This window comes from Ischnura elegans, chromosome 2, assembly GCF_921293095.1.
Source record: "Ischnura elegans chromosome 2, ioIscEleg1.1, whole genome shotgun sequence".
Classification (NCBI taxonomy): domain Eukaryota; kingdom Metazoa; phylum Arthropoda; class Insecta; order Odonata; family Coenagrionidae; genus Ischnura; species Ischnura elegans.
This window is the reverse complement of record NC_060247.1, coordinates 88,289,677-88,313,255: the sequence shown is the minus strand read 5'-3', so window position 1 is coordinate 88,313,255 and position 23,579 is coordinate 88,289,677. Positions and strand designations below refer to the sequence as shown.

The window sequence follows — 23,579 nt, the reverse complement described above, 5'->3', positions numbered from 1 at the left end:
ACCACCCTCTTCCATCATCACTGCCCAAATTACACCCCCTCCACCGACGGTCGAGCTGCCCGTGGACGAAGGAAATAAGGGGAGCGTCCCAACGGCGAAGGCTGTGGGGGCGGAGGGGACACTGAGGGGTCTCCCGCCGACTCAGGAAGGGGGGAGGGAGGAGGGTCAACACTTGGCTCCGACGATCTGAGGTAGTAGGGAGAACGTTCGGCCGGCAATGGATGCACTTGGGGGGGAGGGATGTAGGGAGGCTCCGTGCTGCACGATGATTCCTCCTCAGCTGTGTCCCACCCATCGTCGGACCCGACGGCCGGGGCGACCACGCCCACTCCCTCGCACTCCCATTCGGCCTCAGAAGTAACAGCGGCGTCTTCGGACGGCTGGGAGGGCGGCGATGCCCGCTCCTTCCTCGGCCTGCCTGGCCTGCGATCAGCTGTTCCTAAACTAGGAGGGGGAATGGGGCCAAAATAGGGTTTAATGCGATTCCTGTGTACCAATACGCTGCGGAATGGGAGCTCCAGCACTAGGTTGCATGTCAACAACACTTTTGATATGCGGTATGGGCCCTTCCATGGTTTGTGAAATTTCTTCACTTGCCCTACCTTCATACAGGGATCACTTAGAAATACGTAATCTCCTTCCTTGTATTGCCAACGCTTACCCTTCCCCTTCACGGCCTCTCTCCGTTTCCTTTCTGCTATGCGATCATTGTTCGCACACTTTAACCACATTTCCTTTAATCTATCCCTTAACCCAGACACCCCAGGGTGCTCTTTTTCTAACACGCCATCTTCGACGCATTGGAAAGGCGATACCATTTGACGTCCAAATACCAATTCATGAGGGGTGAAACCTGTGCTACGATGATAACTACAGTTGTAGCTCGCGACGGCAAAGTCAATATGGCGCCCCCAATCGTTGTTTCTTACATTGACATAATGACTGAGGATCTGCGCAATAGTTCTATGAACTCTCTCCACTCGCCCGTTGCATTCTGGGTGGAAGGGTGACGTCCTCAACTGATTTATTCGTAACAACTTACAGACCTGTCTAAAAAGTTCTGACATGAAATTAGTTCCCTGATCAGTAAGAAGTGTTTCCGGCACTCCGAACCTCAGTATCCACTGCTTCACTAGTGCCACTGAAACGGATTCAGATTTCTGATCTGTTAATGGTACCATCACTAAATATCTCGAGAAATGATCAAGTATCGACAAGATATACCTATAACCCTCCTCTGTCTTCGGAAGGGGACCCACAATGTCTATTGCAATAAACTCGAAAGGCCTATTCGCTGGTGGTAGTGCTTGTAATGGGGCCTTGCACCTATCATAAGGGCTCCTCTGACTACAGGCAATGCAGCCCTTTACATACTTCTTGACATCTCGCGAATAGGATGGCCACCAAAAGTCCCTTTTAACCCTACTTCCTGTTGCCTGTACACCTAAATGTCCTGACAGTATATGGTCGTGGCACTGACGGAGCACTTTCTCCCGGCAGCTGCGAGGCACTACTACTCTTTTTCCCATTATAGTTTCCTTCCATAGTATACCCCCATCGACCACGAATCCCTCTCTTCCTTTCCATTCAATACACTCGGAATCTTTTTCCTGCTCCTTCCGAAAATCTATAACCTCTTCCACGGATACTTGGTGAATCTTCCTGCTTAAGGCATCCGCATTTGCATGGGTCTTACCAGGTTTATGAATTACTTCGTAATCGTACTCGCTCAATTTCAAAGTCCATCTCATTAACCTGCTACTGGGGTCCTTTAATCCAAAAAGCCAAGTGAGCGCGGCGTGGTCTGTCAAAATGGTAAATTTCCGGCCGTAGATGTAACACCGGAAGTGTCCCACCGCCCACGTAATGGCCAAAAGTTCCTTCTCCTTCGTCGTATAATTCACTTCCGGTTTCTTTAATTGCCTCGATGCGAATGCGACCGGGTGCTCCTCATTATTGACCACCTGTGATAGGACGGCACCTATCGCGAAATTACTTGCATCCGTCGCTATGATGAAAGGCAAGGAGAAATCTGGATATACCAACACTGGGCTGCTCGTCAACGCCCGTTTTAGCCCTTCCACTGCTTCGTCGCACTCCGGAGCCCAAACGAATGCAGTTCCCTTTTTCAGTAACATTGTAAGCGGGCGAGCGAGAATGGCATAATCTTTAATAAATCGACGGTAATAATTAGTCATTCCTAAAAACGATTGTGTCTCCTTTACCGTCTTGGGAGTGGGGAAGTCCATTACCGCCGAAATCTTACTTGGGTCCGGTTGAATTCCCTTTCCGCTGATAATGTGGCCTAGATAGCTTACTTGAGAAAGGGCAAAGTGACATTTTGTCAATTTCAAGGACAACCTGGCCGACTCGAGCCTCTCAAACACTCGGCCCAGCCGCGCTGCATGCTCTTCAATCGACCCGCCAAATACAATAACGTCATCGAGATACACCAAGCACTCTGTGGGGGTCATTCCCCTGAAGACTCCGTCCATCATACGTTGGAATACACTTGGCGCGTTTCTTAGTCCCATTGGCATACGTTGGTATTCGTATAATCCGCTATTTACAATAAAGGCAGTCTTCTCGCGTGACTCAGGGGCCATGGGAATTTGGTGATAACCTGCCGTTAGATCGAGGGTCGAGAAATACCTACACCCCCCCAAATAGTCCAAGGTTTCCGTAATGTTTGGAAGTGGGTATACATCCGGTTTAGTAATTGCATTTAAAGCACGGTAGTCTATGCAGAACCGGTACTTAGGCTTTCCGTCCTCAGATTTCTTTGGCACGATCACAACGGGTGAGGCCCAAGGGCTGTGACTAGGCGATATTATTCCCCCTTCCAACTGTTCCTTCACAAAATTTTCCACTAAAGGCTTTAAATGATGCGGAGTGCGATAGGGTCTCCGATAAATGGGACGGGCGTCACCTGTAGGAATATGATGCTCTACCAAGTGGGTCGCAGGGGGTGTAACCGTTAATGAGAACAAATGCCTGTACCTTCCTATTAGGGGATGCATAACAGCTTTTTCCCCCACATTCAGGTGCGTCAATTTCCCTTCAATGTCACTATCCGAAAGCTCGCACAGACTCGTACTCTCCACAGAGCGCACATTCCTATCGCATGCACCCTCAACATCATCCCCGCAGAATCTTTCATTTGAAACAAAATCTACATCGCTCACTGTCGCCACCACTGTGCCCTTGCATAGATTTACTGCCGACTCCCCATAATTACTCACGCGCACCTTCGCGCTTCCTCCCCCGTCCACTCAACACAAACACCGGGCAACTAAACACTCCTCCATCTCGAGAGCCGGCTCCAACACGCACTCTTCTCCCTCCGTCCACTCCCGCCCGGGTAAGGGGAGGGATACGAGCTTCGATGAACGGGCTGGGATTACTTCCGCCGCTGGGAGTCGAACCGGCACATCCACACGTGGCCGGCGGCTCCAAGGTCCCTCATGACCCACGAAATCAGGCCCCTCCAGCCCCTCCAACCCCTCCGCCTGTCCCACCGAAGAGTCCGTCGGTAGGATAGCCATTCCGCCCGCCCTCCGCCGCTTCCTTCCGCGCTGCCGCCTAGCTCTCCTCCTTGGTTTTCCCGCCCCAGGGCTGTCAAAATTTCTCTCGGCGACCTCTGCCTTCCCTTCCGGGCCGGCTGTCGACACGTCCCTCGGTCGTTCCCATGACATAATTCCGGGTCCGCCCCCTCTGGCGGTGGAAGCCACGCCCCCCGTCGTAAATCCTCTCATGGTCGTCACCGCACATCCCGGCCCCTCTCCAAATGCCTCCTCTGACCGCAGTGCGAATTCTCCGGATCTCGCTCTTCCTCTCTCGGTCAAGGGAATTATTGACCCCCCAATTGAGAGTTCACGTCAATAACGGCCCCCGTTTCACGAAGGAAGTCAATACCAATAAGGCCTTCATACCCGCCCAAGGTGTCCACTACTTGGGCCCGAAGATTATGCACATCGCTTCCGAACCATACCGGAAGCACTACCTCTCCGTAACTCCAAATACATCTACCCGTCAGACCCTTTATCCTAAAACGAGACCTACGTGGAACTTGTCCCCCACAGCACTCCTTAGTCACTAGACTCACCTGGGCCCCAGTGTCCACTAACATACGCCGCCTCTTATATTCACACGTGACAATCACCGCTAAGTCCTCCATTCCCCCTTCACGGTGCACACATGGAATCAAAGTCTTTACCGGGGGCCTTGGCGGGCGGCCTGCTCGGCCCCGGAACCGTTTAAAGACGACTCAACGCGCCCCCCGACGCGCATCCGCCCCCCCCCCACTCGGCAATTCCTCGCCCAATGTCCTTGTCCACCGCAATTAAAGCACCGCATTCCACCCCTGTTTGCACACTCTCTCGCAAAGTGGCCGGGTTGCCCACAAGCATGACAGACTCCCTCACGCATCGTGAAAACGTTTCTCTCTTCCGTCTCCGGATGAGCCCTCCTCTCTGCCTCGCGTATACTCACGGCCACATTAACGGCTGCGTCGAAGGTTTCCGGCATCGCAAGACGCGTATGTTCCCCCACTCTGCCCGGCAGGCCGTTTAAAAACGCGTCCAAAGCCCTTTCATCCGCTTCGGATTGGCGTATCGCGGCCGCTGCGGCATCTTCCTCCTCCTTCCACGTGTGGCTGTTCAATTCACGAATGCGGTCCGCAAATTCCTCGATCCGCTCCCTGGGTGCCATGCGGACGCAAGCAAGCATCTCTCTGTAGAACCGTCGGTTTTTAACCCCCCGGTACCTTTCTAACAGAGACTTCCGAGCGTCATCATATGTTTTAACAGCCCCTGCTCTCTCCTTCGCCCGCAGGTGCTCTAGTGCCCCCCGCGGGTGCGTAAGGTGATCACACTTAGCTTGTCGTCGTCGCTCCAACCACTAAGTTTCGCCACCTGCTCCACTTGCGAGAAGAACGTCTCCACGTTCTCCCCCGCGGCGCCAGAGAAATACTCAATGGAGGATACCATTGAGAATGACTTCCCCGTGATTTGTCCTTCCCCCTTTGTGTTATCCGCACGGGCCCGAAAACCTTCGTTTTCTTCCTTGAGAATCCGCAGTTGCGCGGATAGCTCATCCACCGCCTGCTGGAGGTTCATCTTGCGGCCCGATAAGCTGATCCGACCCGTCATTCTTGATTGTTCTCCACCTTTGTTTGTGACTTGATATGCAGTTGCTTCCCCTAGAATTTAGCAAAGATCCCCCACTTCGGACACCAGATGTAAGTCGTCTTCGCCGACGATAAAGGGGTTCGGGGGAAACAAAGCAGGGAACAAGTCCAAATTCTGTCACACAAGCAACTTCCTTTATTCAGTCCCAAGCCATACACCTTGTTTCGCTGCACAACACCAACTGCCGACCCTAGCAGCCACAAGCCCACGCCCTGGAGTCACCGAAGGGATCGTTTGTCAGGCGACTCTTCCGATGACAGCAGGAACGTGCTTAATGGCTGGGTCTCAGAGGAAGTCCGTTCGAGGCGACCCTCGTCGTCTCGCACCTTATAATAATCTAAATGAAACTGCTCTTACAATTTGAATATTTCCAATTTTAGGAATAAAAGCAACAATTTCAGTGTGTTCTACAGTACTTGGGATAGCTGGAAGTAAAATGCCAGTATTACCTCAATAGTAACTATGATGGAAGATAAATTTTATCGTGATCGTTAACTCATGATTCACCTCATAATAACTTTTGTGGAAAATAGCGGTTATATTCGCGTTGCTTTTAGGATAAAATCTTTAGAACATTTTTTGGATTTTTCTTTGTAATTTTTAATTTTTTTATGCAATGAAACTTTTAAATGAGGCTTGAGAAATACTGCTCTTACTGAGAAATACTGCTGGAAAACTCTTTAAAATACTGCTCTTTCCTTTATCGGGGATTTTATTCTTTGACATTGGCCAATGAAATCTCATTTTTCTTCGTTGGCAGTAATGAAAAATATTTTGACATAACAAATTCCCCATGTTCATTCAAGAAATGGATTGAATGAACGTTCCGTTGTTGAAATGTGTCGTCTCTGGATGAAAGAGTCCCGAGTGTGACGCATGGGTTTTAACAGTGATATGTCTTGTTTGCAGGAGCCAACAGGCCGGACGAAGTCGAAAGTTGACTTGACCGTTAATTTATCATGCATTTTCATCACTTTTTGTGGGGACTACGATATGTAATCCCATTCAAGAGTATCGTAGAAATTCTATTTTAACGAGGGTCAGTAATGCACAAACGTAAGGTTATTATTCATATAAATAGAAATGAAAGTGGAAATTACTGCATTTTTAGTTAAAATTCCAATGGAATATGGGAAAAAGTGTTTCATGAAATTATATAATGGTGAAAATGTGTCAAATGAGCTGCATGCCATGGCATTTTAATTCTTTTTATCTAGGTTTCTACTGTAAAATGTGTTATTTTAAATGCATGTATCTCAAAATAGATCTTGATAAAAACTGCCTAAAGGTGTGATTACCCATTATTAAGTAATATTTAATATACCTATGAATGAATACCATAATTATCATATTCCATCCCCAATGTGGAATCTGCTTATTTTGCACCTATTTACTATTGAAGCTTAAGGACTCGATGATCATGTTCAAGTCTATGACTGGAATTTCTTTCTTTGCATAACCACGATGTCTTCTCATCTAGAGAATTTTCTTCGCAAGCTATGATAAAGCTGTGCTTAACGGTGGAGGGAATTTTTCATATTCATCCAACAGATCGTCTTTGAGCGTCAGAGGGCTTTTAGATAGAGTGCAATACATGGTTTTTAGCATTTTAAGGTCTTTTTTGGAGGGCACCGTGGTAGTCTAGGAAATGAAGCCCAAAAAAAGTGCAAATCCTTGCCATTTTTTCAAACTGAATCGATTTGCATTAAAATTTGCGACTAGGCTAATTTTACCTTCTACTTTAAAATCGATGTCGATGGGCACTTATTATTTTTTAGGGTTGAAAACTACTCCCAAAAGCAAAAATTATAATAAAGAAAGCTATATTTTAAAGCTTTGTATGGGTAAAATTTAGTTTAGATAAGTTGAATAATGATTGTTCAAGTAATTATACAGAATAATGATCGCTCACGTTATAATGCGGAAAAGGTAAAGAAACCAAAATTTCAAGAAAATTATGACAGCGCTTTAAATAGGGTGGTTTCCTATTATTTTTTTATTTTCTAGATCGAAAGATTATTACTCCTGGAGTACGTATTTCACGCTATTAGATTTTTAAATGACGATATCTATTTTTCGCGATCAAATGAAAAGTGAAAAATTTCAAGCGCGCGAAAACGCGACGCGTAAGTAGGAATTAAGGGAAAAAGTCCGTGCGACGCATTTCTGGTTCCCCCTCCCGCCTGGTAGGTGACCTTGATCGAGGCTCTGAGCGCTGATAGGACGCAGGATGCTAACGGGTAGCTGAGTACCTTCCTGGCTGGTAGCGCATGGCTTAAAAAAGGTTTATTAATGCCTTATCAAGCGAAGAAAACTTTCCGACCTTAGCCAGTTTTAATAGGTGATTATTAAGACATGTTTCCCTGAGCTCTGTGCCTCACGCATGCATTGGTAACCTCTGACGATGCATAACTCCTATCCTCTCGTGTAGAAACTAGGTCCCTGTGACGTCACGTGGAGTGGAATCGCATGGGCGCCAATCTGGCCTTTTTCAAATGAGGATAAAATTTGACCCTTGCCATTCGTCTAAACCGGTATTTCAAAAACCAAATAATTTGTGTATTATGAATACACTAATGGTGGGTAACGAATCGCCATCAATGGCTTTTGTTTTCTTTGATGAAGGAAACTACCCTATTGCATATTTTATACTAATGTCACATTCCTTGAATTTAAAGAACATTTTTTTCCAAAAATTTCGTTTTGAACTAAATTTACTTTTGCTTCTAGGGGGGGGGACAGCTGCCCCTCCCCTGCTCCCCGCTTGGGGAAAATCCATGTTTATTTGTGCTTTGGAACATAATTTCAGAATATTGCAACCCTAAAAAATCAACCCTTATTAGGAGTTAATTAAAAAATATATATTTACCCTAAAAAATAAATTATTCGGCACGGCGTTTTAACTTAAGATTTTTGTCGCTAAAAATATTTACTAATTTTATTTTTCAGCTTGTCAGCCCTTAAAAACCACCCCACATAACATTTCAATGCATGTAAACTACTTAATTAGGCATGAATAGGAAAAAAGTAAAATTTCACAAAAACGTTTATTTACACAAGAATGCACTAAATATGAATATACGAACAATGACAAAAATAAAACTTATGCAAAAATATATATAAATAAATATGTATATAATTTATACACAAATAAATTTTTCACATTTTGAGACAAGTCGTTTTCCGAAACGTCGGCCGATACGGCAGAGATAACCTGGTGTAAAGCCCGAGAAGAATTCCTGAATATTATCCGGCAGGAAAATTTAAATCGTTCATTACTATTATTATAAAAGGTATACAGCACAGTCGAAACTTGTAGTCGAAGTTATAAGTTATGATTTTATCAATTAATTTTATTTCCCTTGCGCTCTAATACTCACCGGTTATATTCTATTCTGCGCTTGACATTCCCTTCTTTGTATGGTTACTGTGACTTCCCATAGTGTCAATTTTCTACGCAGTCTAAGATGAAGTGGTGTCTACCGCCGCTTCGAATTCTTCGCATGCAAATCAGAGATCACTGTCTCTGAATGAAGGGGCTTTATAGAGAAAGTGTGATTTGACAGTGGTGGTTCTTGCTCTCGCAGGGAGCAGTGGGTTGGATGCGGCCGTGAGTGGTGCAGAGGAGGTGGGTGCGATGGAGGGCAACGGGAGTGCGGCCGGGCAGGAAGACGAGGACGTGGACGAGTCGGCCGACGCCCTCTTCGCCACACTCACGCTCGTCGTCTTAGGTGAGCACTAAAACAACTATATCTTATACATACCTTATACATACCTTATATACTACCTACTTGGTTGGGAATCTTTGGAAAGTAGGAGAAAAAAAAAACGACTCTGCGGGATGCATAAAATATACAAAGAGGATAAAGCATGGAGAGAACTAAGCAATAAATTGGGAAAACCTAATTTAATTGGTAGGAACGATCATCAGTTCAAAATTAAATGCCAGGCGCAGAGGAGTAAAGTTTAAAAAATTTCCTACCTCAATAAAAAATTGTAGATTGGAACACATTGCAGAGTTATTTGAGGTAATGTGAAAATATTTAAGAAAAAGCTGAAAAAAGTGACTTAATTTTTTAGAAATTTTAATTGAATTTTTAAAATTTATACACTGTCTAGTTCATATGTGACTTTGTGGATATTTTGTGTTTTCTTTTTTGGAAGTACATGCTACCACCTGGCCAGTTGCCAAATTGTAACTGATTACGATAATAATAATAATACATTCTTATATATTAGGGGCTTGCTTTCGCTCGGTGAGGGGGCTGTGCAAATGTGTATCTCAAAAATGTGTCGTGTTGCGACACGGAAATAAAATAATTCAAAGGAAGAAAGGAAGGTTTGGTGCTTTCCCGGGGAATAGATTGCGAGGAGAGTTCTCGGGATCGCCACCGGGTCAGGAACTGCATTACTGCCGACGTTTCGATGTCCTACTCGGCCATCTTCCTCAGGGCTCGACACTCAATAGCCCTGAGAACGATCGACGAGTCAGAAACGTCGGCAGTACTGCAATTCCTGACCCGGTGGCGATACCGAGAACACTTCAAGCAAGTCAAAGGAAGCTTCCGCGTGAAAAAACGAGAAAAAATCTGACGTGACGACGTCAGATATTTTTCCAATGCTTGGGGAACAAACATTGAACTTTTTCGTGAAAATGGCGTACTCAAGATTTCTTGTATTTTTGTAGATTTTTGGCGAGCTATTTAATTCAACAAGTTTCTCCTCTGTGTTATAATTCCTCATTACCATCGATTTTTTACCACTAAATGTCCCCAAAAAGCAGAGGCATAAAGGTCATTGTCAACCATATACTTGGTAGAAAATTGAAATTTTGTGTTTCGACAATTTTTCCTAGAGTTTCAAGTGATTTTAAAGGGGGTGGATTCAATGAGACAGCAGAGGACGGATGTCCGACTCCAATTTTGAAATGAGAATTTTTAATACTTTTTAATATTAATTTAAACAAATAAAATAAACAGCTTTTAAACGCATAGTTTGCTTTCATTATACCTATCGTAATTGCGAAAAAAAATATTTCAAACGTTACTAAATGATAATTTTTTGAAGAAACAAAAAAACTGACTTTTAACGTCAAAGTTACCTTTTTAATTGAACAATAATCAGTTACTTTTGAACGATTTAATTGGAAAGATTCAATTATTGTCGTACTTTTACTTCCCCTTCCTTCCAATTATTTTCATGAATTTTTCGCGATTTCGAGTCTCAGTGAACGACCCCATTTGAATAATTCTGGCCTCGGATATGACTAATATGGTTGCTTGTCTTTTTCTCGCAGGGGTGTTCATCGGGGCGCTAATCTTCCTCTCGGTGGCGGGCAACGCGCTCGTCATCGCCGCCATCCTGACGGACCGTCGCCTGCGCCGCTGCTCCGGCAACGCGTTCCTCGCCTCCCTCTCGCTCGCCGACCTGCTCGTCGCCAGCCTCGTGATGACCACCGCGGGCGTCAACGACCTCATGGGCCGATGGCCGTTCGGCCCCGCGCTCTGCGACGCCTGGGTCGCGTCCGACGTCCTCTGCTCCACCGCCTCCATCCTCAGCCTGTGCGCCGTCGCTCTCGACCGTCACATGCACATCAAAGACCCGCTGCGCTACAGCCGACGCATGACCCGCTGGACGGTGGCCGCTGGCGTGGGCACCGTCTGGCTCCTCTCCGCCCTCACCTCCTTCCTTCCCATCTCACTCGGGCTGCACAGGCCCTCTGCAGAGCCCACGGATCCCGACGCCTCCACTCCTCCGCCGCCGGTGACTTCAACGGCCGAGGAGGAGGTCCCCACCTGTGCTTTAGACCTCACCCCGACCTACGCCGTCGTGTCCTCCTGCATTAGTTTCTACGTGCCGTGCATCGTGATGCTGGGCATCTACATTCGGCTGTACCGCTTCGCGCAAAAGCATGTCCGTTCCATCAAAGCCATAACAAGGACTACAAGGTTTGGCACCCTGGAGGGAGGCGGTGGCGGAGGCGCGGCAGGGGCGAACACTCTGAACGCGGACGGCCCGCAGAGGCCAGGACCCTCGCCGGTGGCGGGCGGGGGTTCGTGTCCCGTGTCAGACCACAAGGCTGCCGTCACGGTCGGGATCATCATGGGCGTCTTCCTCGGCTGCTGGGTGCCCTTCTTCTGCGTCAACATCGTGGCGGCGTTCTGCAAGACGTGCGTGCCCGGCATATACTTCAAGGTGCTCACGTGGCTGGGCTACTCCAATTCCGCCTTCAACCCCATCATCTACTCCATTTTCAATTCGGAGTTCAGGGACGCGTTCCGGAGGATCCTCTCCGCCAAGATGTCTCCGCTCGCGTGCTGCTTCGTCAGCCGATCGCCCCCAGCGGCTGCGGTGTCTGGAGGGCCGGCGGGCCGCGGGCGCGTCTTCGGCAGCGGCCGCCGGCGCTCTTGCCGGGCCGCGTCCTCCGGCTCGGCTATCTCGGGGGAGATTTTGGGTCGCGATTTGGCCAACGCGGGGGGCGGGGGTCCGCGGCAGGTGAACGGGGGCGCGTGCAGCGGCCCGCGGTCTTCCATGTCTTCCTCATCGTCTTCGTCGGCGGCACCCAGGCAGACCAGGGTCAACTCCCTGGAGGCCACTTCGGGTGAGCGGGTCAGTGCGATATGACCGAGTGGAAGGGGAAGTCGCCCCGAGGAAGCTCGCCCACCGGACAACGAGCCCTTTGGCCTCCCAAGGGCCAAGTGTCGAGATGGCCCCCAGGCCGGAACATGGTCGCGGCCGGTGGTGATTCTGAGCGAGGAGTAGGCCCAGCTTGATTTAATCGGCGATTAACAACGGCGATTAGGGAACGGGTTGCAGATAATATCTCCGCAAACAAGTAACATTTGTACCTTCCTTGCAAAAATCGTACCGGGCGAGCCCATAGTCTGGTTGACGTTATTTATCTCCCTGCTGGCTGAAATTGGACGCTGGCCCACACCTTCTGGGCAATGTGAAAAGATGAAGATGCCTACCAATAATATGTTCCACTTGCCAATAATTTGGCTGAGTCCCGGGTGTGAAGTGCTACTTCTCCAAAACAGCATTGGTTCAAGTGAATTATAAAAATGGCTCGAGGAGATGGGGCTAGAGCTGTAACATGAAAGTTAGCTTCGTATGCTGACGTTCTGTGTTAGATCTGCATTGAAAAACATTCTATGAAGTCTGCAGGGTATTTTTTTAGAAGTGTCACAGTGAGTGTAAGATGCAGGGTCAATTGCTTAAAAAATATGTAAAGCGCAACATAGACTTGCTTGTGTGCTATCAAGAATGACCACTCTAATTGCTCATTTCCCACCGCTTTGCACCATCAAGTGAGCACCGGAGGAAAAATAATAGTTTATCAAAGAGCTAGCCTTCAAAAGGTTAGTTCTGGACTGCAATTAATATTGCATGAAATTTTGGATGCTAAGCGCAACAAGGATACCAAAGAAACAGTATTATGTATATAGTGCAATTTATGTTCTGTAAAAATGTTGTAGAGCAATATGAAATCTCTATGATCTCCACCGACTTCAAACAATATGTTTGCCGTAGTGAGGTATGTCCCCTTTAGTTGCCCTACGGGCAAGTAGCGGGTATTAATCTAGGTGAAAGATTTACATGTGCTGGTCTGGTCTTTGAGCCATTCATTTTTTCTAGTCAATGGGATGAGATTACCAATACCATGTCGGATGATAAGCAACTCAGTTGGGAATCTGGGTAAACTGACCCAAAATGCTGTTTTATGTGTGAAATATGTTCACCTTGTCTTCCTTTAACTTCGAGTAGATGTTTGACGAAAGCAAAGCTTGTGTATTTCCATGTAATAGTTTGTACTCATGCCAACCATCTTGAAATCTGGTTCTTGCTAGGCAAACCCAAATCTGTACGCCAGTTTCAAGAAGTATGATCTGTCGGGCAGTTTACTCCCCATATCAATCTATAAATGTTATCTTTTTTTCCATTAATATCCTTTGGTGTAGGCAGAGTAATTGAAACATCTACTTGGCTTACTCTGGAAGGAAAGCAACAAAATTTGAATTTCCTTAACCATGGATTGCCAATCATTCCTAGGATATTATTTTCCTAAGTTCAAATGAATATGATAAACCTTCGGTTTTTTTTCACACTTACAGTTAGTATATATCATCATATTTCAATATTCCCAGTTGCTCATCATTTTCATTGCGTTGGGACAAAGAAAATTGTAAATATAATTCATAGAGTGGCACATTTTATTTGAGAAAATAAAAATAAAGACACTGATATTTTTGCAGCGGGTTTGCAAAATACTTGGTTTCATGAGAGAGTTACAGTATGCCATATGTCAATAGAAAGCATATCATTGGGAGCAAAGTCGAGTGTTTTACAGTTAACCCTTGAGATGAAGTTGCTCTACAGTTCTCTGCCTACGCCACTGTTCCCAGCAATAATATGATGAAGTTCTGTGGCCCACTGCATAACATGTGACTAATCCAAGTGCTCTGCCCTGAAATGACTCATCACTTTTCTAATGCTCAAACTTTCATTTGAAGAAGAGACTGAGTTTAACCAGCCTTTCGACAGAATAGCATCCCGTCGACATGAATTTCATTTTTTATGTTCAAATCTTACACGACCATTGTATCTCTACATACATGTGTTACACCTTTTTCGACATAATTTTTTATTGATTTTTCTTTGATATAGATATCTACTACATATTTATCATACTTAAAGTGCCAATTTTTGTTTGAAAGAAAGCATTTCTATTTACTTCGACTAGTGTGTAGCCATGTCTAAGTATCCGTAAGTGTGTATCACATGATTATTCTCGCCAAGGATAAAAAATAAGCTCATGCAGGGCCCAAATTTAAATGTTATGTCCCACATATATATTTTTGTTAAGTTGTTAATTTATGATTTTATTTATTATTTGCCACCAATAGCAATGGTGCAGATGTTGGCAAACCGTTGACGTTAAAAGTTATTAATAAAATGGATGAAACTTTTGTGAATTGTGCTCTTTTATTTCAGAATGCAACTATTTCAGTGACTCCTGGTGTGATTGAAGTGAATTCAATATTTATTTTCTTCATTAAATATCTTTGTTAAAATTCAGTAAAATATTCTTACATACATGTGGTCTTAATAGAGGGTGTTTTAAAGCATAACGTGCAAATAAATGAAACAAGTATCTATGTTATTACTGTAAAAACGGTTTAGCTTATACAAATCAATTAAACAGTAAAGCCTGTCAATGGCTTGAGTCAGGCCAGTGCTGGGGTGCCGGGACACCGAGCCATATCTCAGTGCATCCTCCAGCCTGGAAATCTTCACAATCTTCGCTTGGTTACAAACATATATATTATAAAATTTTGAGGCAGCAAAATTGATAAAAGTGCTATTTGACTATCATGACTTTTGTTAACCAGTCACTTGATGTCAATGATGTCTCATTTAAGAGCATAATTAATCCCATCTTGAGCATAGGGGAATCTAAGGGGGTGGAGTACACAGCGGCACATGCCCCCTCAGATCCTTAAAAAATATGCAAGATTTTTAATATGTATGGTATAGTATTTGGAGGAGGCGGCCGACAGCTGAGGTCATTTGCGCCATGGGGGAAGGATATGGAAGGAAGGGTGGAGAGAAACCCAGCATCGGCATTAGCCTGCTCTTGACGAAAGGCACCAAGGGGACCACAGCTTAACATCCCATCCGACGGACAATGTGTTGTGCTTGAAATGTCCTCCACACAACATTCAAGCAGGGATCGGGCAGTCTCCGAAAATTCTCTGACGCTGCCGGGATTTGAACCCGGGCCCACTGGGTGGGAAGCCAACACTCTAGCCACCACACCAACTCGATCCTCTTTTAATATGTTATCATTTTGTTATTACATTATACATTATCATTGCGATCGTTTCGTATTACAAGGTATACTTGTGCCCCCCAGGAACAAAATCCTGGATAAGGCCTTGCTTGTACCCCCCCAGAGAGAAATCCTGGATCCCCCCATGGTCTTGAGTACACAAAACAATAATTAAAATTATTAAACATACCTAATTCATTCTGGATTATTCCGGTAGTCCTCCCCCTGCATATTGCTGGCACCCTCTGGTCATGGCCGTCGGCATTCCTAAGAAGGGGCCTGGCTTGAGTTTTCGATATTTGTTCATATATCTCTAATGTTTTCTTGAATGGCTATCCCTGAATCTTCTCACATCTTTGTTGCAAGCCTCAGCTGCTTATTTCAAAAATTGTCTTACTGGGCATGGAAGAGCTTTTATTACATCTGCCGCACGAAATATTACTGTAACCACAATTGTAACTTTTTATATCATAAGATGGCATTGTCTTGCACATGCCCATAATAAGTTTAAATCTTACTTTCTTAACTTTTGGATGTAACTTGATTATTTTTCATTGCGATAAAAGTATAGGTAGCTCAAAATATCTTTTGCGCCCCCACCCCCTTGAGTTTTTTCTGTATGCCCTACTGGGACAGTGTGATCCTAATTTGAATCATTAATGTTTTTGACAGCCACATTATTACAACAATAGATTTGATACCTTTGTCATTTAAAGAAATAACTTATGGAGTAGGTCATAGGGATGGCAGTGGCAGTGTAGTTTGACTTTGATTCAATATTTTTTTACAAAAGAACAAATACTTTCACATATTGTATTTTGGATACGAAACATGAATAACAAAATATATCTTATAATATACAAAACACTTGCATATGCTATATTTCCAGACCTGGCAAAATAAACTTTTTTGGAGCCTTTAAGAAATTAATGCTACATTTGAAATTGTACTAGCTGTCGTTTTCATGGGACAAGCAAAATGTCAGAGGAAATGCTTTTCAAAAGAGCACAGGGGAAAAGATCTTATGTAGGTACTACAAGAAAGAAATGCCTGGAATTATAACTCAATTTAAGGCATTGAAAATCATTTTGTAGGCAACTTCAATCTTAGCATGTGGCTTTTTTCTATATACGTATATTATCTGTCCATCTTATTAAAGCAAGAAGCAGTTATATATTTAAACTAAGCCGGCCTTCACATTTTTGAAGTTATTTGTATTCATAATTATATATATGTACTTTTCACAAAACTACATTTTAGTGGAAAGTATGATTATTATAATATGAATATAAAGCTAGAATTTTTTTCCTCAATTTTTTGACGCAGTAAAAGGTTGGCATGATTGAATTCATTCATGAGACCCACCCAGGGGCGGATACAGAAAACACTCAAGGGGGGGGCGCAAAAGATATATTGAGTTGCCTTTACTTTTTATCGCGATATCGCAATAAAAAATAATCAAGTCACAGGCAGAGTAAAATAAAATTTTAATTAATGTAATTATACACATATATAAGACAATGCCATCTTATGATATAAAAAAAGTCACAATCGTGGTTCTGCCATGTTTGCCAATACGGCCGGACCCACAAGGGAGGGGTGCGCGCCCCCCATCTGTATCCGCCACTGGACCCACCCATGGTATGAGTACTCTCACAGCCATATGCACAGAAGACGTCTATACATTTTTACAGACTAAATTCAGTATTGTGGATGAATTGAATTATAATGTATTATTTTCATTGAATTTTTGATTGACTTTAATTGGTGAGCAAGGATTTCCAGGATCAAAAGATACTTTTTATCAGTGCAAACTTTCATTTAAGAAATGATTTTCCAATGTGCCTGATAATGGATATCTTGTTCAAAACTTAAGTCATGAAAGAGATGTGCATCAAACATACTACGTGGAATAAGTTATTATTATTACTTTTTCATATTGCTGTAAAAAGATTGGAAATTCATCGCCACAAAAGCAGATGACAATGAATGTGTTATGAATGCATGCATAGGGAAATTTAGAAGGGGGGGGGGAACATGCCCATCCAGAAGCTTAAAAAAATAGGCAAGTTTTTTAATATGGTTATCTTTACGTCCACTTTGTCTTGTGTATTACAGAGCCTCAATCATTTAATTTCATATTAACAACTTTCAAATTAAAATGAAGAGAAAATTTTGCATTTTAATTGTTTTAAGTTGCTTTTTAACTCCAAATATCAGAAGACTGTTGGCCTGTAATGCCCTTGTACCCCCCCAGAAAAAAATTCTGGATCCGGCATTGAATGGATATCAGATTTTTCATGCTCCAACTAGTCTGAAGTTGCTGTGGGTAAGTCATGTTTTAATTTAAGTCAAAAAATCTCTGTTCAGTTAGCTTTGCTGTGGCTAGTTAAGCTGAAAAATGGTGGAATGATTAATGAACACTTTTGGCTAAAAATTATTCCACCATTTTCCCAACATGGGCGAAAAACTACTTATGTCGTTTCTTCTTAATGCATCACAATCCGAATCGATTGGGGTGCCTGTGATCACCAGATATACTAAAACCTCTGTCATTCCAATATCACGTTTTCATATCTTTAAGTTGGTGTAGTTGAAATCGAGTTCCCTATCTCCAGCAGAGGCAAAGAAAGGGAAAAAATTGAAATTGAATAAATTGAAAAAATTGAAAAGATCATAACCTTTAAGGTGGCTCTTTTATGAAAGTTTTAACGTCACCACCTTAACTCTTTTACTGCCAGCCCATTTCAGGTGGGATGTATGAAGACTGCCAAGGCTATTTTTCCGGAATTAGCAACATTTCAGATTTAAAAAATTTTCAGCTACCTACTTAATTTTATTTAATACATCTAGATTTTTTCCCAATTCTTAAGATATATTTACATATTATAACCATAGATAGATTATGGGGGTTTACATAAATTACAGCCGTTGAAAAGGACACCATCACGAAAAAAATTAAATAATTCGGGCTGATAAATCGGCCCCTGGCAGTTTTTGCTCAACCAGTGAGGACCGATATGTAGGCCGAAATGGTGGCAGTAAAAGGGTTTAAAACAATGTTTACAAATCATCGATGAATAACTTAAAACCACCCTAGACGGCACAGAATCCTCCGTATCTAATTCGTATGCAGATAGTATCCATTGAAAAAAAGCGACGAAGCGGTAGTGAATGGATACTATCTGCATACGAATTAGATACGGAGGATTCTGGAACTCGTCTATGCTTAATAGATCTCAGGCACATCACTGCGGAGAGCTAGGTATTACAAAAGTAATGAACTATTCCCCCTAAAACAGCAACCTTAATGCATCCCTGATCACCATCATCATTAATTATTTAGTTCATCATTAATTAATTAGATTATATTTTTACAACTTATTTGTTTTTTTTTAAACATAACCAGCTAAAATATTTGAGCATAATGTCAGCAAGAATGAGCAAACCTCTTTTATTTTGAAAACTCAAATTCTCTCATGGAGACTGAAAGGCTATATTTATGACAAGTTTCCACAGGTACATTCTGATATACAGCATCATGGACATATGACATGAAGGAGAAAAGTAAAGAATTATACAAAATAAGATGAGATGAAATATCGAGTACATAATAAATACATGAAATGCTCTTTGCAATAAACTAATCTGATAAAAAATATCCCTGTAGGCTTGGCATTCCTAGTCTTCATAAAAATAGACATCGTGAATGAGGGGCTTAGGGGTCAATTTTCCCCTACCCGAATTAGGAGGTCGATTGCTGATTATTTTAATTCTCAATCTGATTAAGATGGCCAAAAACAGGTTTTCCAGCCCCTGCCTAGTCCTCCCACAGGGTCCTGACATCAGTCCCTGTGATTCTCATGTCTATCATCAAGTTAACTGAGCATAACCATGCTTTCACTCAGTCATATTATGAAATGATGTTAGAAAATGAGTCTATCAGTTGATGCATCCTTGGTAAGCAAACTTCAGGGCATGTGATGGGTAGCCCGCTTCTGTTATTGTTTCTATGGCTGTGGTGACCTGTGCTGGTGTTGTGGTAGGTGTCACGAACACCAAGACATTCTCTGAAAAGTAGTGACAAATATTTCGTTTAAATACTCCATATGCTAGCATAGCCGTGAAACACTCAGGTAACTTACTGACTTAAGCAATAATCCAATCACATTACATATTTCGAAAACATGTATGTATCCCTCACCATTTATGTGCTTTCATAGGAACTACCACTAGGTTGTACATACATTCAAACAAATAATTGTAGTAATCGATTGAAAGAATTCAATGTATGGAAGGAGAACATTATTTATGGTAATAAAGAATTCTTTTTCATTCGGTTATTTTCTTATGATTTTAAATTAAATTAAAATTAAAGTTACACACAAAAACTGTCATAGGTTAGTGACGTCACCACGGTTCTGGCTAATTTGATTGTTCAGGTAGGACTAATAAGTGCAGGAAGTAATCACTGATAAGAGTCTTAAAAAAAAACATTGAACCATGAGAAAAATCAAAAGCCCATGCACAAGTCCAAAAAGTGGCTGAGATGCTATGACTCACTCTGCATGAGCTCATTACATCATCAATTGACGTTAAAATATCCACTATAGCAATGTTTACATATCCACTATAGCATTTAGGCAGTCATGTTTTTGTTGGGAATGGCTAGAAAATAAGGCAACAGGTACAAAACCCATAAAAAATAGAGGTATCTTCACTTTTGATATTCCATCACAAACAGCAGTAAAATAGAATTGGTGACAAGCCCATTTTCAGAGCAGTAGAGCTTTTCCACCACTCAGCCTATGACTCAGAACCAGGTCTAATTATAAGTTCAGGGGAAGGAAAAATTCAACCTCATAAATTTTAGCTGAAGCTAATAAATTAACTTTCAGAATAAAGCATTGTTTTCAAATGGCATGCCTAACTTAATTCAACGATTTTATGTTGGGTTCACCACCAGTAAGAAATGATTAAACATGAGTAGGTACGAAAAATGATGCATGTACATATTTCAATAGTATATATACAGGAGCTTTTAGAACACAGTGAGAAATAAAGCACGCACACATTTACATAGCCATCACGCATGGACCACATGGAACAATAAGTTCACCACCCAAAATCACAATTATGCAGTACTTTTTACCGTGTGGGAGTATCCCATCCTCATCGCCACTTTTATGTTGGGCAAACCACCCATAAAAAATGATTGAACATGAGCACAAAAAATGATGATTCTATTTTAATAGGATATACAGGAGCTTAACTCTCTTAGCATTCATCATCCATTTGTCCTTACACCCAAGTCCCCAGCCTTGCACATCATTCCTGGCACTCAGACCAAAAACGAAATGCTCACTAAAACAAGTTTAAACATAAATATACACAACAAAAGACAAACCTTTCATGGTGAGCAATATGAAATTCATTACAAAATACAAAATTTGTGACAAAAGGGACTAATATCTTCCTTTACGTATTGTGCATAGCCTATTTGTCTTATTCACATTGCCTACTCTCACTGTAAAATTTCCATTTACCCTGCCTTCCTTTTCTTCAGATGTCCTTTTGTGTACCTTATTTTCACTCTATTTCATCGGTCCAATTTTCCAAAATTTCCCAACCCATGATGCAGCATCAATTTCAACCTATATGTAGCTCCATTTCTTTTTAAATTTTAATTTTCATACACTTGATGTATTTCTATTTGGCCCAGCAAAGTTGTGTTTGTTTGCATGGGACCTCAGCTGTAAATGATCTATGAGAAATGTTTTTCCAATTGGTGCAACATAAATTATACCCAAAATCGAGAAGATAAGGATAAAGATGTTGGGAGGGTACTTAACTTTGCCATGACCTGTCTTAAAAAGCATTGAGTGTCGTGACCTCCCCGCACCATTCCAAAATCATTTCTGCACACTTTTATTGGGGAAAAAAGCATGTATACCAGCATGTGTAGGGAACAGTCTCTAAAGGATGTAGTGGAAGTGAATTTTTCTCTGAGCTAGGGGATTCAAAAGTTGGTCAAATATATTGTAACTAAAATAATTTCAATCAAACACTCACCAAGTTTTCCGAGGCCCAAATTTTCACACGAGTAGAATACCAAAAATCGTCCAGCAACTGCATTCAAGAGGACATAATTGGCAGTCATAGCGTTTCCTGCAAGAAAATAAAAAGTTTGTTAGAAAACAAAACAGTGGCAGTGGAGTGTAAAATGTTTGAAAACTTTCTTCTTCATCCCCATGCACAGTTAGGGGTGGATTCAGTATCAAATTTGGGAGGGAGGATCATGACCTGGGTTCTAGAAGATGCAATACCTCCCCAGAGAGAGGGGAATTTCTAAATGGAGGGAGTGCTATGAGTGAATCAATTTTTTTTGTAATTGAAAAAATTTGGGGGTGATGACCCCTGTCATGCCTCCCATAAATCCGTCCCTATTATCTTGTCATTGTTGCCCGGGTTTGACTGTAATCAATTAATACTCATATGCCATAGAGACTTTTATTCTGCGAGCTCTTACAGAAGACTCATGAAATGCTGGCAAACAGGTGGTTTAGTGAGGTGGAGCTGATACCATCTCACGGCCACTGTGGGAACTACATCAGCATAACTCACTTGTAAAACATAACGTTGTGAGACTTATTGTTCTTGATAGAGCTTACGTACCTTCTCCAGATGCGCATAATAGGTAAGACGAAAGATGACATTCATAATCACAAACATAGTGAAGCATTATGGCCCAGCGAAAAAATGAAATTTTGAACCACATATGGCAATTTGATATCTCTTTGGAGCATGGAGAAAGTGGCAATATGGAATGAGTTTTCTTCTAGAAATCCTTTGGTATTTGTATATTTGCTGTTGGAGTATACATCTTCTTTTATTAATAGAAAATGCACATGTACAGCAAAGACTTCAGAAATTTATTTTTCCATTTTCAATGCTTTCATGAAATGAGTTACATATTTGTGGAAACTTTGGGGTGTGCTTTAGATTAAGTGTGTCAAAAGTTGGCCTTAGCTTTCATGTCCTTCATTTTTTAATGAAGCTAAAAAACCTCAGCTCCAAGAACAGGTAGCTGAATGGAAAGCTTATTTTGCTTGAAAATTTTCAATTGTCTTGTTAGGTGTGCTGAATTATGCTGATGTGCCAATGTGGCAGTGGAAAAATTAGCATCCAAAGTATTCTGCAATAAGAGAAGCCTGTTTTTGTTCAGAAACGGCCGATGGACCACCCTGAGGCATACTTTGAAGAAGTTGCATACATACGTGCACACACGGTGCAAGCAATATTTCACAGTTCGGGGAATCCAGGCTTGAATTCTGGTCAAGGGAAACAGTTTAACCATATTGAAACATTCAAACCATAACCGAGTCCATTAAAATTTCACTCTCTCAATCGTAACATGCGTTGACAGTTGGCAGCAATTTATAGAAAAATAATGCTAGGCATCTCAATTTAATGGAAATAATTCGTTGTAAAGTACTAAAAATTATTGGAGGTGCAATTTATTTTCTCCATTATCTCAAGATAAGGGAAAGTAAGAACAGTACCCATGGGCATACCCAGAATCAAAACCAGTGGAGGGAAAGGGGGGGGAGAGGGCGAAACTAGCCGTGGTTGTTCAAGTTGTAACGTTTTTGCATAGAAAAGGCTAATGAAAAAAATTTTTTAAGGAAATTATGACAGCAATTTATGAGTTAGGTATTATAATTATTTTCTTGAAATAATAATAATTTTTATTTTAGTTTCATCTCTTATACTAATACAATTTTTCTTCAAAAGGAAAATTTGTTAATAACTTTTGTTTTGAATTAAATTTATTTTCGCTTTTAGGGTGGGCAGTTGCCCCCCCCCCTCCCCCAGTTAGATTGATGTTCAGAAATAATAGAGGAGATTCAGGAGATTAAAGTGGATAAAAATAGTACTCACTTTTTATCGGAATGGTGAATGTAAAAATGTCGTTAACGGTGGTAGTCCCTGTTGGGGTGGCTGCTGTAGAGCTCACTGTCAAATCTGCGTTAATGCTTTGAGCTGCGTTGGTACTGTAAAAACAAAGACAGTTTTTTAAATTCAGCCACGGAAATTGGTAGATCCAGAGAGGGGAAAGTGGTGGGGGGCTATCCTCCTCGGTCCTGGCGTATTGTATTCAATACATTGACGTTTGATTTTTTCCCGCTCCGCTAAGTAAACTATCGTTATTGCAAGTAGTTTAGTGCGCCCTGACAGATGACAGCATCATACAGAAGCATGATTCACAGAAATCGCTAATGTACTTTGTTAGCATTTAATTAACCAGAAAACATAGAACCAGAAATACAGACCAAAAATAATAATAGATATGTTCTGGGACTGAGGAGGCAACAGCCAGGAATTTTTTTGGGCGGTCCAAAACCAGGAGGGGAAAGTTTTTATAAATAAGGTACTAAGTAGAGTTTTAAACTAATTTTAACACTTTTTCAAATTGAAAAAACTTCATTTTCAAAGAAATCTTTTATAATTGCACGATTTTTCAATATTTCGTTTTCTTGTTTGAAGCAAAGTTATTG

General features: G+C 42.2%; 1 protein-coding gene and 1 long non-coding RNA gene across 2 annotated transcripts; one reads left to right on the top strand and one right to left on the bottom strand.

Annotated features, from left to right (window-relative positions):
• The first annotated feature begins 8,770 nt into the window (after positions 1–8,770).
• Positions 8,771–14,158, top strand: LOC124154122 (dopamine receptor 1-like). The gene is made up of 2 exons (XM_046527651.1): positions 8,771–8,920; positions 10,486–14,158. The coding sequence occupies exons 1-2, from the start codon at positions 8,827–8,829 to the stop codon at positions 11,811–11,813; spliced, it is 1,422 nt and encodes a 473-aa protein (XP_046383607.1). The 5' UTR covers positions 8,771–8,826; the 3' UTR covers positions 11,814–14,158.
• Positions 14,159–18,451: 4,293 nt separating this feature from the next.
• LOC124174099 lies at positions 18,452–23,075 on the bottom strand. The gene is made up of 3 exons (XR_006868858.1): positions 22,963–23,075; positions 21,094–21,189; positions 18,452–19,091 (listed from the first exon to the last, which is right to left on the bottom strand). It is a non-coding gene; the product is annotated as an uncharacterized LOC124174099 (long non-coding RNA).
• Positions 23,076–23,579: the final 504 nt, after the last annotated feature.